Source organism: Haemaphysalis longicornis, unplaced genomic scaffold, assembly GCF_048455015.1.
Source record: "Haemaphysalis longicornis isolate Haplotype H1 unplaced genomic scaffold, Haemaphysalis longicornis Haplotype H1 scaffold_2, whole genome shotgun sequence".
NCBI classification, from domain to species: domain Eukaryota; kingdom Metazoa; phylum Arthropoda; class Arachnida; order Ixodida; family Ixodidae; genus Haemaphysalis; species Haemaphysalis longicornis.
The window spans coordinates 247608141-247624021 of NW_027526295.1; the positions used below are offsets into that span (position 1 = coordinate 247608141).

Here is a 15881-nt window from a genome sequence, read left to right on the forward strand (position 1 = left end):
CGCGCTCACGTGCGCTCGGTTTTTTTTTTTTTTTTTTGCTAAAGCCACTGCGCGAAGGTCGTGCCCGGCGCGGTCACCGCGAGGCACGCGCTCACGTGCGCTTGGGGTTTTCTGTCTACGCCGGACGGATTTCTGTCGGGGTTTTCTGTCTACGCCGGACGGATACTTCAACTTTTTAAACAGCAGAGCTGTTTAGCTCTGCTGTTTAAAAAGTTTAAGTATAGCGTGAGTTCGGTAGCGTGAGCCGGGCATCCCTCGCCATTTTAAAGGGCGTGAGCCGGTGAACGTGAGCCTGGGACAGCACGCCGGGAAAGGGTAACAGCTACGCCAAAGAGGGTGCGCGTGCAGAATTGGCCGAGGCGCGTTGGTGCTTCTAAAGCGAAGCTTTCTATGTCCGATTTGTGGCAGCGTCGGAAAAGTATCACTGCTGGAAACCCAACTTTACACAATGGGTTTCCACAAAGAGCACATCAGTGGCGCACCACATAAACACTTGACTTTCACTTCACTTGCATAGCGGGTTCCATTGTGGTATACGAATGCAGTTAAGCTTCATACGGTTGAACGATGATAAGGGTGAAAGCACTATCTAGCAGGCACACCGATGGCACGTGGATCACGCCGCACGCTTAATTTAAGCAATGGGAAGCCCATATCAACGACAACGCTGAGCTGACCGAATCAGCACATTCAGATGACCCAATCACAAACTAATAGATAGAAAATGATAACATCACATTAGTTTTGCTCAGCGTTGCCGTAGATTTGGTTTGTACTTTGCATTTGTATCGGACAAAGCTTTGCGTTTCAGCCATCTTTCTTCTAGCGTTAGATTTCTTCACCGGTCACGCTCGCAATTTTCCCGTCTTATTAGAGTCGGTATCCCCGCAAGTGTACGCACGGTGATCATCGTAACATTGGTTATGTTTCAAAACAAAAGTAACAAGTCAGGGAACTTTTCCTGCAAGACCTACGCGCTTACTAGTAAGGTATACGTCAAGGGGCCCATGCATGTTCATCCACTGCGCATTACTCGCAGGGAGTCGTCAGCTTGCTACATGTGTGTGCTTAGCGATGTTTGACTGAAGCTGTAACATCGTAAAGAAGTCGCCACGCTGTCGCGTCCGTGTCGCAAAGTTTTCTTCGGAGCGCGCGCATGAGAGTTAGCCATCTTGCTCGCTGGGACCTCCCCGGTCGCTCGAAAATCGGACCTCCCTCGCACGGCTTTTCAGCCATTTTTTTTATTATTACTGGCCAACGTTGGAGAAAGCCCGAACACGGCCGTCTCGTGTCCCGTGGGAGCGAATCTGGTCTTGATATCAGCCGCGATGGCGGCCGGTGGCGGATTGACCGCAGCGGCGCCTTTCTTGCAGCATTTCGCCAGTTCTAAGCAGCTTTCCCGAAGCTGAGTTGAATAAAAAGTGCCCGTTGCATGCGCTCTGCGCCATAAATGCACCTAAAAAAAAGAAGACCTTCAAATGGTGGAGCCAGTTATGGATGGTAACACAAAACATTCGCCATCGCCATCACTGACGCGTCGACGTGTACGTCTTGATTCAGGGAGAACCTCAGTATACGCAATCGCATCAGAACAGGTGCACTGCCTTTAATCTTAAGCGCGATATGCGTAAGCGGTTAAATACCTACAGTTTCTGGATATTCGGGTATACCCTATACAAACGCACCGAAGAGATCAAACGCGTACACATTACACAGTTACACATGCCGTTAAAAGGAAATACGCTGCGATGACGACGGTTGTGTGAGAAAAAGAGGTGGTTTTTCAACGTCTCTGTTTTTATCGCGCTTGGAAATGTGCAGACAGAGCTCTATGTATTCATAAATGCTTTAAACAACTGTATTGTTGTGCCCTCGACGCTCATAGAGTGAATGCCTCGCACATAGTCGCCCATGCATGCGGACAAGCACATACACGCCCACAGCGCCCGAACCAGGCGCTGAACCAGCCGTACTGCGCCAAACTTCCCGCCAAAGGCGGTCTGAGGCAGCCACCGCTCCGCCTTAATGGCAAAGCCTGCGGTCCTTTTCACATCGCACGTCCCCATCTTTGAGGCGAAGCTCGTCCTGAGGCCGTCTAGCCGCCATTTCCTAATCCAAGCCGTAATAATGGTACAGCCCGCTGATTGGGCCTGTGATCATGACGCACGTGAAGTGCTTCGGTGTCTCGGCGGTCATGTCTGCTCGTGGGAAGACAGCGGCTCTTTGACGGCGCTCGCCGCTTCCAACCGTCCCCCAACGGCTCATTTCGTTGACGGCGAGCTCCCGTGCTCTGTTGTGAGGCTCACATGAGAGTGAGTCGTCGTCGTCGTGTGGGTCGTGTGTATGTAGCGCACGCAGAAAGACGGTCGGCTGCAGTGCGCATGCGCCGAGCCGGATGTGACAGGAAGCCGCGCGGTCTCGGCGGAGCCGACGCACTCGCGCATACAAATCACCCAATCTGCAGCGCCGCACGCGTGGTATACGAACGCGAGCACACGTCGCGTGAACAAGCAGCGACGCATGAAAAAGGAGGCGAACGAGCCGTGGGCAACCCGAGCAGCCATGCGCGGAAACCGCATCTCCCTTGCTTTTTGTGTATCCATAAGCGCGCCGCCGGCGGCTCAGCTGCGCCGAATCTATCGAGATGTCGTCACTGGGAGGCGCTTTACGTTGGACGACCGTGGAGCTGGCTGCGACAACCCGGCCACGCCAGCTTCGAAGTCCAAGGGAAGGGTAAAATGTGCCCTGTACAGACACTTAAAATAGCGCACTTAGCATTTGACACGTCTCCAAATTTGCGCGCTCAAGTTGTTTAAGGGGCCATGCAGACAAAATACAAGATTGTTTTATTCGAAAGATTTGGTGTTTTTTAGTGCCCCCAGTACTTGTGCGGCAGCGAACGATGCTTTATTCGCTGAGAAATTAAACAATTCAAGCCAAAATTCTGATTCTCCCACTAAATCGTGTGTTTCGTGGCGTCTGCGATGACGTATCCAGGCTAGATGTTCAAGCGAACGTTAGTACGCGGTTTAGTTCACAGCGAACTGCGAAACGCCTTGTTTACCGCCACCCTCCTAGATGGCGCCACAATACCCCTGTCCGCACTAGCTTTGTTTCTGACCGTATTTGCACCTGTCTTGTTATTGTTTCGATTTACAGCGGTCGTTTCGTTAAACATAAAGTATGCTCGACGAACAGGGTCACGTAATACAATGTCGCTTACGAAATCGGCCAGGTCGTGTGAGACAACCCGAAAGAGCCGGACAGCTGTGCAGCTATAAGAAATACAGTGCGAGCAGTACCAACAACAGTACGCACTGGTGCTTCTATGTTTACGTGTACTTTCGTAACTTCCATTGTTTACCACACCATTCTTACTGCTATAAAAAGAATATGCATTAAATTTAAGCGCAAGCAGTTCGTTTGCCTTTGCCGCCCTCAGCCAATCGCGCAGCTGCCCAAAATACGTCATAGCTAGGTACTAGTGCGGGAAATGAGCGAGTGGGTCGCATGACCATTCTCTTTTTTACTAATTATATAGCTTATTTGAGTGAAGTTTGCTTTAAAAGTGGTGTCAGTTTATTCTAACGAGGCAATCTTTCGAATGAACCAAACTTGCATCTTGCCTGCGTGGCCCCTTTAAATTTAGCGATAACATCTCTTTATTGAGTAGTAGTAGTAGTAAAGTCCTTTATTTGGAGGGACGGCCGGTTGGCCAGAGCGGGGAAATGGGAATAGCAGGAAGGGAGGATTAACACTTATTGAATCTTCAAGGACCGTGGAGGCAACTTCAATTGAGTTCCTAATTGCCCAGTTTGAGGGACTGAGTGGGTTGTAGACCACACGGCGAGGTAGGTTTGAAGACAAACAAGCTGGCTAGAGAAGAATGTGACTGGTATACGTAATGCTGTCCGGTTTCCGAGTTTACGACTAATGCGGTGAGACAACTGGCCCCCTTCTCGAAAGGCGGTCATTGAAGGTCATTGCTTGTATGACTTTCTTTGCTGAATTTCCGTTTTGTTTACTTGTTTAGAATACATTCTAAATAAGTGCTGTGGAAACGGAGGGTAACCGTAATTCAATTCCTGCGACCTTATTTCGTAATCTAAACGTGAATACAATCAAGCCAGAGGACAGCCAGCACAAAGGCACTCACGTGATCAGGGAAGTAGAAGACGGGGGAGGGGGGGGGGGTCCTTTTGGCAAAACTTTTTCCTTCCCCTACGGGCAACAACCCAAACCCCCTGCTCCCCCCCCCCCCCCTGCACCTTGAAAAAGTTTCTGGCCACGGCCGTGCACGTCATGGTGGCGTCAATATTCTATTCCGTTGATGAATGATGCCCCTAATTATTTGGATCTTCATGCTCGTAGGCTTTGCGACAGATTATGTCTACAGTCCAGGAAAGCTTCCCGGCTATCTGTGTCAGTCTGTATGTATGTGCTTGTAAGTGTAAAAGGGTGACATTATGTACAGTGTGACTAAGAACGTTAGCCAGGCGATAGGTTACCCTGAGCAGTAACAGTAAAACAATAATTTAAGCAGCAAAGCTCGAAGAATTGTTGCACAAATTTCAGCATTGTATTTATAGAAAGGCTGCGAAAATAAGATAAAAGCTACTCGAAGATAATCAAACAGCCACAGGGCGCACTTGCCAAGCCAGACGACAAAGACGCGCGTCCCTAGGATGACGTCGTGCGCGGCGCCCCCTCTGGTCACGCTGTTGCGACGCTGATTCCCCGAAAACCTGCCTTTGACCTTCCGTCATCGACTTGCCATGAACCGGCGTATTCACAGTGGCGAACTTTGCGCCTACTTGAACTATGCGCCTTTCAGCGACCTCGTGGCTTCTCAAAGCGCCAACCGGCCAGCGGCGGTGCTAACAAAAGCAATGCTGGGCGCCCTGCACTGCAAGCCTCGGCGGCCTGCCCGCGCCTCATTGTCTTGGCCTTTTGTGGCGTGTTGTCTTCAATAGGCCACTAGAAGAATATTACCACCGAGGGATGCAAGGCGTCTTCGTGGTAGTGCAACATCGCCGGGACAAAGGAAGGCTCTGACCACGGCGGATTGCCACGGCGGGAGCAACCTGGCGCTCACCTGCCCAGGAGAGGAGGGGTCTCTCGTGCGTGTGCGCGTGTGTTTTGCGTGGTGGCGCTGACATCAGTGCCATGTTTTGTGATTGGTGCATCCTGACGTCGCCGGAAAAAAAGGGGTTAAGGGGAATGGACCCAACGTGCCTATTTAATCTCGCGCGCGCAGGAGCGCACTCCCCGCTCTCATACCAAGATGTAAATACTTGTATATAAAATCTTCTTCTCCGTCAACCTCGCCACGCCATCATGACTGCCCCGGTACAACACCCACCTCGGTCCACAGCAACCACGCTACCATGGTTCGCAACAGTGGAGTCAGCCCCTGGCTTCCCAACAACGCTCGGCGCCATCCTGTTATTTGCACCTTTATGTTGGTGCTCCTTTGATCCTTTCACGCGATGGAAAGGTGATAATTCATCACAGATTCGTAATAATGTCATCAAAGCATTTAAACGCATTGTAGTAATGTCGTATCATTCAACGACGCAATATTGCCAAATTGATTCCAGTGGGGAGTGCTGACACCGCGCTTTATCGTACGATACAGCGTATTCATCCTCACAATTTTCGTGAATTTTTGTAATATATTGCGCAAGAAACTTCAGTCTCCAAATTAGAACAAGCTGCTTGTTACCGCGTTGAAATTAAGTGGGTGAACGTGCTCAAGAGGGCCTGTAACATGAAAACGGGATCAAGGAACCCGGGATCAAGGAAAACGGGATCAAATCAAAGAAAGAGGATCAAGGAATGAGGTGAAAAAAATGGAAAGAAAATGAGTTCATGATGTCACTTACATCAGAAACGCGTTATTAAAAAGAGCAGCGAGAGCGGGAAACTGTTTTACTGGGGCAAGAATACGAACGCAGAGCGAACAAAACTAGTTGCAACCCAGTTCGTCGCACCAATCTAGGTGCTGCAAAGAGTGACAGCAGTATATCCAGCGGACGCTGCATTTATCCGCAGAACGAGACACGACCGATAGCGTGCCCTCCATATTGTTCCCACAGCTGAAAGGTGTGAAGTGCACACCTCTGAAGTGGAATTCCGCAGCACTGCCTAGCGATCACCGGACATTGTTGCGCAATTCGACTTCAGAGCCCCTCGCACGTAGCATATCCCTTATGCTGAACGCGCCGAACAGATAGTACACGTGTCGTGATTACGGGCGTTTTGAATCGCGCTAGTCCATTATTTTGTTTCGTTGCTTTTATAAATATCCCATATTTCCATCCCGTCAAGTCAGTGCTTTTTGCAGGGGAAAAAAAAAAGCGAAATTGCTGGAACTTGCGAGTCACTAAAAGGGCGCTTCATGCTATACGCTGCTTGAGAGCCTGCAGCCAAAGCACGTTTCTTCTCAAGCAGAATAACATAAGATCAGAAATAGCAAAAACAACACGCATCGTTTAGTCAATTTGCGCGAGGTAAAATACACCGGAACACGGTATGTTTCGTTTCTGTATTTCCTTCTGTACGGAGCCTGTTTTTGTTTTTGTTTTTGCATTTGCATACTTACGTGCATTTACAACGATGCGGACCAGGCCACTGTGCCGTGTTCTCTGCGGCAGCATGTTAATTCTGTACATTGCTAACATTTTGAATTAATTAACGCAATGCTTCAGAAAATTGGGACAACTCTTAGACATTAGAAATATCGGCAACATCTGTAAACACAGGGTGCCAAGTTATTCAAGGGTACTCTGTGTTTATCTCAGTTACGCTAAACTTTCCTGCGCATCTCGAATGTATCGAAATTTAGCATGCGAGGTAGCTCTTACTTAGCGGCTATACAGAACAAAGTTTCCAGAGAGAAGAGGGGGGGGGGCATGAGACAGAGTCGCGGTACGAAGCATGCTCGGAATAATTGTTTTAAATCATTTTGTACAGGCTTTTCCTTAGAACTGTAACGTTGAAATAGAGATGTAGACAGCAAACCGTCCCCCAAGGTGGTTTATTTTTGGACGAAGAAAGAAAAGGACGCCGACCACAAGTTCGTTGAGTTGAAAGGAAATTAACGTTTCGGCTCCCACACGGAAGCCTTGGCCACAGTAATCCTTTCAACTCAACAAACTTGTGGTCGGCGTCCATGTCTTTCTTCATCAAAATGCATCCCGACCAGACGGGCTTCCGTCACACCCTTGACTTCATTTATTTTTGGACGTACGGAATTGTTTATATGTTCAGCAACGTCCGATTTCCAGCCAGGTCGGCTACTTTTCCGAGGAGCGCAATCTAGGAATAAAAGTACATGGTGTATGCTCTTTCTCGGCAGTGCAAATTAGTCTGCAGCTCTCAACTATATATGTGCGTAGGCCTTGTGTTGCTTACACCCACAGCGCTCCAATTTGACCGTTGCCCCAAAATTGAATATTGCCCCAGTTTGAACGGTGGCACCGGCCGCCACCGACATAACACGCTTTACGGCAAAGCCAACCTTCTCACGAATGGTTTGAGAAGTTATTAGGAACAAAGCATCGACGTAGGTTGGCATCTAAGGGATTTAGGTATACATCTACATACATGCAACAGTGGACACAAAGTGGCTAAAAAAGTCCAGAAGGTTTAAGATGAAATATGTAAAGATTGTGGGGATCCTGACGCCCAGGCCATTGCGCGATCACTGGGTTTGTGCCATCACGCGGCGCTTTTCCCCTCTCTCCTCCGAAATTCCGGCTCGTCTTGGCGCCTCTGTGTAGAGCCGAGCCGTCTCTCAAACTCTTGCGTGAGGTGAAGCCTGCAGAGACCGTTGCGGCGATAAAACACTGTCACGCAGCGGGCGCTCCGCCCTGGTAGCGGAGCTAACCTCACCTCATTGGTCCGTTTGAACGATGCCCGAACCCGACTCTCGCCGGGGACGCGAACGCGCGCCCTGCGCGGGGGTCCGTTCGGGGGAGACGCTTCCAGGACGCCGACGGCATTGGCCGAAGGTATGTGACGCTTTCTTTACCAGCCGGCTGCCACTCTGTGGCGCCGGCGAAAGCCCACCAGCCCTTCCGGCTGCGGCCCGTGCCTAAGGCTGCTCCTGTTGTCCCTACGCTTGCATATAGTAAGGCCGTACCTACCACTCGACGAACACGCCGTGCGGTACGCGCCTGTGAGCGAATGGGCCCCGTCTCCCTCGCTGCTGCGAGCCGATCCGGCCAGCACGGCGATGCGCGCGCGCACAACGTGCGAGCACCCCGGAATTTGCCCTGACAGAAGAGCCCACTGGCTCTGCGCCGACGAAACGTGCGCACTTGCGCGTGGCGCCCCATCGCCCCTTTCACCTAACGGGAAGTACGTACCTGTACTGTAAATTGTGTAATTGGGACTGTAAAATATGTGACTAGAATGTTAGTATAAAATAAACGTCTTCCCTCCGTACCCTGGGCATATTCCTTTGTCGCCCCTTTCTCCACCTGCCCAACAGAGGCGGTGCTGATTTGGCGCGACGGCGTTTCAGTATCGTGAGCGTGCTCAACTAGCTCGAACCCACGGTGGTTCCTCGCGGTGTGCATGAATGCCTGCCTTGTGCAAGGCTAGCGTTATGCATATTGCGAGGTAGAGAGACCACAAGATCAGTATAAAAGCGAAGACTTGGCGAGGGTGCGGAGTACAAGGACTCGAAATGGCATCCAAGTTGTGCCCCGAGTGACATGCGATTTGCGCCCCGACCGTCATTCGATTTGAGCCGTGAGTTGCACCTTGATTATTCTCTAAATGAAACTGCAACTCACGGCTCAAATCGAATTTCGCTTGATTTTCGCTTGATGGGGGTGTACGCACGGATGGACGCAGACGGACATTGGGAGGTCCTAAGGTACTCCGCACCGTTACAGGCGAGGGATTAAGCCGTTTGACTCTCGGGTACTAACTCACGGTCGTAGCCCACATTCCGCTTCCGGATCATTCCGCTTCCGGTTCGCGCAGCGATAGGACGTGGTGATGGCTGGCTCCGAGCCAGGTGATTCTGCGTCTATGTTCAGCCGCGGGGACCGGTCCTCTCGTGCGCCTTCGGGCTACAGGTTCTTGCTTCCGACATTGCCTTCAGTTGATTCAATGAAGACCTGCTTGATCCTACACTGCGACCTTGGCGGAAGGCCTTACAGGATTGAAGACTTCCGGACGCCACTTCAAGAGTTTGGCGTGCTCAAAGATATTGGAGGCATCGGTCCTTTCCAAATGGGACACGTCTGGCTTATTAAGCTGCGCACGCAAGAAGCAAGACAACATCTGATAACCGTCGGAGGAATTCAGGCTAAGGGGCGTTTCTGTGCCATCATCGACCCCGCCCACCAGGAATTGACAATCAAAGTGCATTGGGTGCCATTTCATGTATCGGACGAGGCTGTGCGCAGGACTTTCACCGAATTCGGGGACGTAAAGGACGTGCGCCAAGACGCCTGGGCAGCGGCGGGTTTTGAATCCGCAGAGTCGACGACAAGGTTGGTGCGCCTTGCGCTACGTGAAGACCTATCGCCCGACGAGCTCCCACACCTTTTCAAGTTTTACGGGGGTTCCGTGCTTGTTGTCATGCCGGGACGTGCACCTTTTTGTCTGCGCTGTCGTAGGAGGGGTCATATCAAAAAGGACTGAAGAGTTCCGGAGTGCACCCAGTGCCGCTCGTTCGGACACAAAGCCCGCGACTGCTTGCGCACATACGCTAACGTCACTGGGCGTCCCGAAGAGCAAGAAGTGCACCCTGACGTCATGGACGTCGAGGAAGCGGAGAGGGCGGCAACGGCGACGTTAGCTTCAGCAGTGACCGTCGCGGAAGGCAACAAGGAACTGGAGAAAGCGGTGGACACAACTCCGCCCACTCCTGCATAGCCCGATGAAGTACGTGAAGGGGAAATCAGCGACGGAACTCAGAAAAATGGCGACGACACATCCAAGGCAGTGGAACTACACAAGAACAAGGAGGACGACGCTGCTAGCCAGCAGTCGTCAGACTCGACTTTGACCCTACCAAGCGACGGCTACCAGACCGCAGAAGAAACCGAGGGAGCGGACACGAAGGATAAACAAGGGACGTCCTCGAAGCGCCCGCGTGAACTGACCGAACTGGGTGACGAACAAAAGCTGCAGCGCTTGGAACGCGAGTGGAAGGTCGCAACCGGAAAAAAGGGCAAGTACGCATCGGAGCAACTACGCTCTTCGTCAAAATCACGGGTTTCCCGACGGGGTACTTAACAGCCGTGTCTAAAGTAGGTGTGCTGTTTTACAAAAAAAAAAAAAAAAAGAGAGAGAGAGAGAGAGAGAGAGAGAGAGAGAGAGAGAGAGAGAGAGAGAGAGAGAGAGAGAGAGAGAGAGAGAGAGAGAGAGAGAGAGAGAGAGAGAGAGAGCTATGGTATTTAAAGCGCCTCTTCGAGTAGCTAGGCTAAATGTCCGAAGCCTCAGTTGGAAACAGCGACAGCTTCGACTTTCTAAGCTCATGGAGGATGGACAGACATACTAGCAATCCAGGAGGGCAAAGTAGAAAGCGAACAGCACACTGACACCATGGCACAGCCTTTTAGGAGGTGTTTTGACGTGTACGTTAGCCATGCGGTTGATACCACGTCTGGCGGTTGTTGTCTTTTTCTAAGGAAATCGCTAAATTGTGTAGTTCAACGGGTAACGGCCTGTCAAGAGGGTCGTTTCATTATTTGTGATTTTTGTTACGAGGGGTTACAGCAGTAGGCGTGTATGCTCCTACTAAAGTGAATCAACGAAAGTGTTTTTTTGAGGGCCTGGTCAAGACGCTCGATTGTGACCGACATGTCCTGTTGCTAGGTGATTTCAACTGCGTAGTTAACAAGGAACATCGTTCGAACCGAAATGCCCCTTACGATTCTAGTGCTCAGTTTCTAAAAGAATGACTGAGCAACCTGCAACTCGAAGGCGTCGTAAATTTGGCTAGTAATGCGCATACGGTCAGACATACCCACTATCAAGGCTCAAGCCATGCTCGTCTCGACCGAATATATTTATCGGCAAACCTTCCCCCTGAGTGCAGTCAGTACGCTGTTGAACAAGTATCCTTCAGCGACCATTTATCAGTCACGGTGGGAGGGGTGAAACAACGAAGAGCAAAGTTTAACTACGAACTCTGGAAGATCAAGCTACTACAGGACGAAAAGTTTCTTGAAGTGCTAAAAGAGAACAAAGAACTCGAAGTTGCCAATGAACACAACATTATCGAAAAATGGGACAGTTTCAAACAACACGTCAAAATGATGGCTATCGAGCGCTCTACCGAAATGAAATTTGAAGCAAAAAAGGAGGATTCTGAGTTAAAAGAATTACTAAAGCGACTGACAGTTGAAGAAGCCAACGAGCCAGGCACTTCCATGAGTGACATACGTAACACAAAGGCCAAAATAGAAGCGATAGAAACAAAAATATAAAGGAGCATTCGTAAGAGCACGGGCAGAAAATTACACTGCTGCAGGGAGACGCCAACAGAGCGTGCACTTGCGGATGAAAAACGCTACGCAAAAAGGAATGAGATAAGCCAAATAGAGTTTAACGGCGCAGTTACCGAAGTACAACACGAGATACAACTCGCTTTTTTTTTTCAACATTACCAAGAACTTTTCTCTTACAAAAAGTCTCAAACAGGTTTCGACAGTCTTTTCCTCACGCAACTGCCGCAGCTAGAATGCGACGTTAGAGAAAGGCGAAGCACCCATAACCGTGAGCGAAATTGAAGAGGCAATATGCTACCTAAATGATGGTAAATCCCCTGGACCTGATGGGTTAGGGGCAAGCTTTTATAAAGCCTTCAAGTCAGACCTGGCAGCCTTCTTATGTAATGTTTTCCGTGAATCTTTCAGGCAGGGTTGTTTACCTCCCTCTTTCTCCAAAGCCCATACCATACTTATACCCAAAAGCGGTGACCCAGAACAACTTACCAAAGTAACTGGATTCCGACCGATCACACTAACAAACACAGACTACAAAATTTTCATGAAAGTGCTAGCTAAAAGACTACAAGCGGTTATCAAAACATTGGTAAGTCCACATCAAACGTGTGGCATAAAGGGTAGGAGCATTTACACAAATATTCATGTTGTACGCAGTATACTTGAATTGTGCGACATGGATTTCAGGCGAGTAGCCATGCTACAGATTGACTTCGAAAAAGCCTTTGATAAGGTTTGCCATGACATTTTGTTTTAAATTCTGATACACGTCGGCATTGGTAAAATCATTTTTGAAGGGGTGAAAATGGCATATCTTAACTCGACCACTAAAATAATCGTTACTAAGGAACTAACGGAAAGCGTTCACGTCCGTTCGTCGGTACGACAAGGATGTGCACTGTCGTCCTTGCTTTTCGCTTTGTACATCGGACCCTTATGCGCCAAAATTAACAACAGTGACGTAATCAGGGGGTACGTTTCGGAGTCATGTGACGTGAAAGTGCTTGCTTATGCGGATGAGTCGCTTTTTTCTGCGTTGATCGCGAAAGCATTCGCAATGCTTTGAGCATCACGCAGGAATTCTGTGATAAAACTGGCAGTTCGGTGAATCTTAAAAAAATGCGTTGGTCTTTGGCATTCAGCCACCCAGCCAAAACATAACAGAATTCTTCAACGAAAAACTATATATACGCAAGCCTTTTCAAACCAGTAAACCTGGAAACACAATTCATATCTAGCTGTCAACATTGCACAGCAAAAGGAGGGCATTAGGGATGTCTGAGACAAAACATAAATACAACTGGTATTTGCGGTGTTCCTTTAATTGAAATTCACGGCTGCTTCATTTTTGCGATAGCCAATTAAAAGCTACGCGTTGAACTACTGTTTGACCTAAAAATGCGCAGCATTCCAAAAAATACAGCAGTAACGAACGGGGCGCGAGCAGCGAAACGCGGGAAAATTGAGTTGAATTGAGCAAACCTCCGCCCTGTTTATCGCGGGAAGACCGATATACGACAGGGGATGACTGTGAGAGGTGGGCGGGAAAGAAGAGAGAGCCATTTACGTGACGATGGTGGAAGAGCGCTGTTGCCTCTCGGCAACGTTTGCAGCGAAGTTAGCAGACAGGCGGCCAGTTTTTAAAAGCGAAGCTTTACACTGCTATAGGCGAAAGGAAGCTCCTGCGGTCTCGCGTACACAGAAAACTCCTCTGGCGCAACCCCCCGCACATGCACGAAAACAAAACACCTGGAGGTTGGAGAGATTGGCTGGGTTTATAGGTGACGTAACACTCTCACATCTATCGACACCGGTAGGTGGGAACGGGCTCCCAAGCAGCTTCACAAAGCTACCGCAAAAGGGATGGCCCCATGTTTGTCTGCTAGGAGGAAAGTGCAGTCCTTTCACTTTCATTAATCCAGTTAACTGAGAGGAACGCCAAATCGCAAATTAGAAACAATCGTGTTTTGCTTCTTGCACCCGTCTGGCTTCGCTGTCCAACCTTGCTTACAGCGGGTACGGGGGCCAATCGTTAAACTACGAAGGAAAGTTTGACCTCCACCTTAATGCAGCCGTACGGCTACAAAGGAAAGCTGTGCAGCTTTCTCAGAAACTTTGAAGTCGAGGAAAAATTCGTCCTGGTCCAGGATAACCCGGGACACCGCTTAATCGGAGCAGTCGCTCTACCAACTGGGCTAACCAGGAGGCTAGACGTTTTGTAGCGCGAGAGCGAATTGATCAACAACTCGAAGTGATGGACAGGTGTAAAACTGTGTTCAGACTGTGTGTTCAGCAATGTTCAAATGTATTGAACTGTGTGTTCAGATTGTATACGCCGCTTGAACGTGACGATTTGATGAGTCGATTTTCTCACAGAAACGCCCGTGTGTACACATGCTGTGTGAAAATATCAGTCCACCTTTCTATGAGGATGTCGCCGAGTGTATTGAATGCAAAGTCGGATCTTCAGACTGATAATACCATTATTAAGCACGCAAGAGAACGAGAAGAAAGGTTAGGGCATCTCTTATCTGTCTTACCTCCATAAAAATCTAGGAGATAAACCGCCATTACGAACTAGGTATAATTGATTTTCTACCTTTGACCACCATTTAAAAATCATAGCCCAAATGTACAGAGAAATCGTGTGATTCGCGGTGTCAAAGCAGTAACCATGCATGGCCACGGTGTCGCGCCGTCAACCGTCCCATCCGAAAATTATTCGTAAAGCTTGCTTCACTGCAAGCAGGTTCACATATAGGAAAAGCCAACTTCATTGAGAATAGGACACGGCGTGCCTCAATGCACTCGAAAAGGAAGTTTTAACAGCAGAGCTGTTAAGGCCGATCTTTGTCCGTCCGTCGCACCAGCAAACCTCGAAGCCTCAAGAAAAAAATGTGGTTAGGAAGGTCCCGGAAATCGAACACGGGACATTAACGCCGTGGAATCGGCAACCTCAGTACCGCGGGCCACCCCTAAGGCCCGAGGGGTGCGGGGTTAGCAGCAGCGGGGGGTACAGCCAATAAGAAAGAAAAAAAAATGCTTCATGTGGTCGTAATACACCCTGGGTCCCTCGCACTATGAAACGGGCGTCTATGCGATTGAGCTATCATCGCATTCCGGGCGCACAGCATTTCCTTCGGGTTCGTAGCGCAAGCGTTGCCTCTATACTACGCCGCCGGTTCTAGCGTATGCTAACGCGGTCCACTTTGGGAGAGATGTCAAAGCCTGCAGACGAAACGATCCGGCCCTGCCAGTCATGGAAAACTTTCAGCGACAAGTTTGGAAATAAATATGAGGTGCAAGTGCAACAGCCGGGTCTCCGACGAAAAGAGAGGAACCGCCAGCTCTGCCGTTTCTCCAGCCTTGCACCATGCACTAGTGCAAGCTGTTATAGAAGCATTTTATAGAAGCTGTTATAGAAGCAAAAGATACCTCCTGTGACACAGTTTCGTTATAATTTCCGCCGGTGGCAGCATCTAAGCAAGGCGACGCCGAGTTCAACGCGGCTCATACTGAATAATTTTACACCAGTTACCGTGCAAAAAACGCCTTTGAGGTGATGTTGGACTAGGTTTTCTAAACCGATGTGCCTATTTCATCATGCCAGCTATCCCTGCATGAGGAAGAGTAATACAGTAAAATAATTTCCATCTTTTTTACCCGAGAAAACGATGACAGGCCGGGCAAGAGGACGTGAGAGGAGCGCGAAGATACATTATGAAGCCCGGATTTTCATATATGCGAAAGCGCTTTACGGAAGTTCATCGCAAGGGTCATCATTCCAATAATCATGACTACTCTGCATGAACACGTGACCATGGATTCATGTCATCAGCGCAAGTGCCCCTCGGCACCCATATTTCCAAGCTAGAATTTGGGAAGATTCCGTGAAAGATATACCCGGTTTCTCTTCCTCGGCACGTTCTAAATGACGGCTATTACGAAGCACGGACACTGGAACTCTTTTCTCTCCCTATATAATGCTCATGCTGGCCAGACCCCACCAGAGCGAATGTAGCGCCAATTCCTCTATAAAGCGATTAAACCCGATGGACCTAGCTGAAGACCCTTCACGTATACGTGCATGGCGTGGCATACCAACAATGCGCTTACAATAGGTGGCTTCAGCTCTGCGGCACTGCTTTGCTCATTGGGTCTAGTTGTTCTGAGTCACAAGCAGGCCGTAGCCAGGAATTTCGTTCGGGGGGGCCCACTCGCTGTAGGCCTTGACTATTTCAAGAAAGTACCCCATTTCAGTAATTATTTTCCGTAAAATAGCAGTATATAAATTGTTTGAGTTTTTAAGTACTATTCTATTTTTTTATATCTTTAGTTTGGAAAGTAATCTACCAAATAGTACAATATTTTCATACGGGCAATATGTCTCAACAAATACCGCTAATA

The 15881-nt window shown here is 49.2% G+C and overlaps 1 protein-coding gene across 2 annotated transcripts in view; it reads right to left on the bottom strand.

Moving 5' to 3' along the window:
• The window catches only part of Tup (LIM1_Isl and LIM2_Isl domain-containing protein tup), a 144229-nt gene that overhangs the window by 113886 nt on the left and 14462 nt on the right, over window positions 1–15881 (bottom strand). Inside the window, exon 1 of one of the 2 annotated variants that reach the window (XM_077700073.1) lies at window positions 8947–9295. The exons of the other annotated variant lie outside the window; for it this stretch is intronic. Within the exon in view, the coding sequence (XP_077556199.1) occupies window positions 8947–8977 (31 nt within the window). The 5' untranslated portion in view covers window positions 8978–9295. Of the gene's footprint in view, window positions 1–8946; window positions 9296–15881 lie in introns of those variants that run through there. 2 annotated transcript variants of the gene reach the window in all.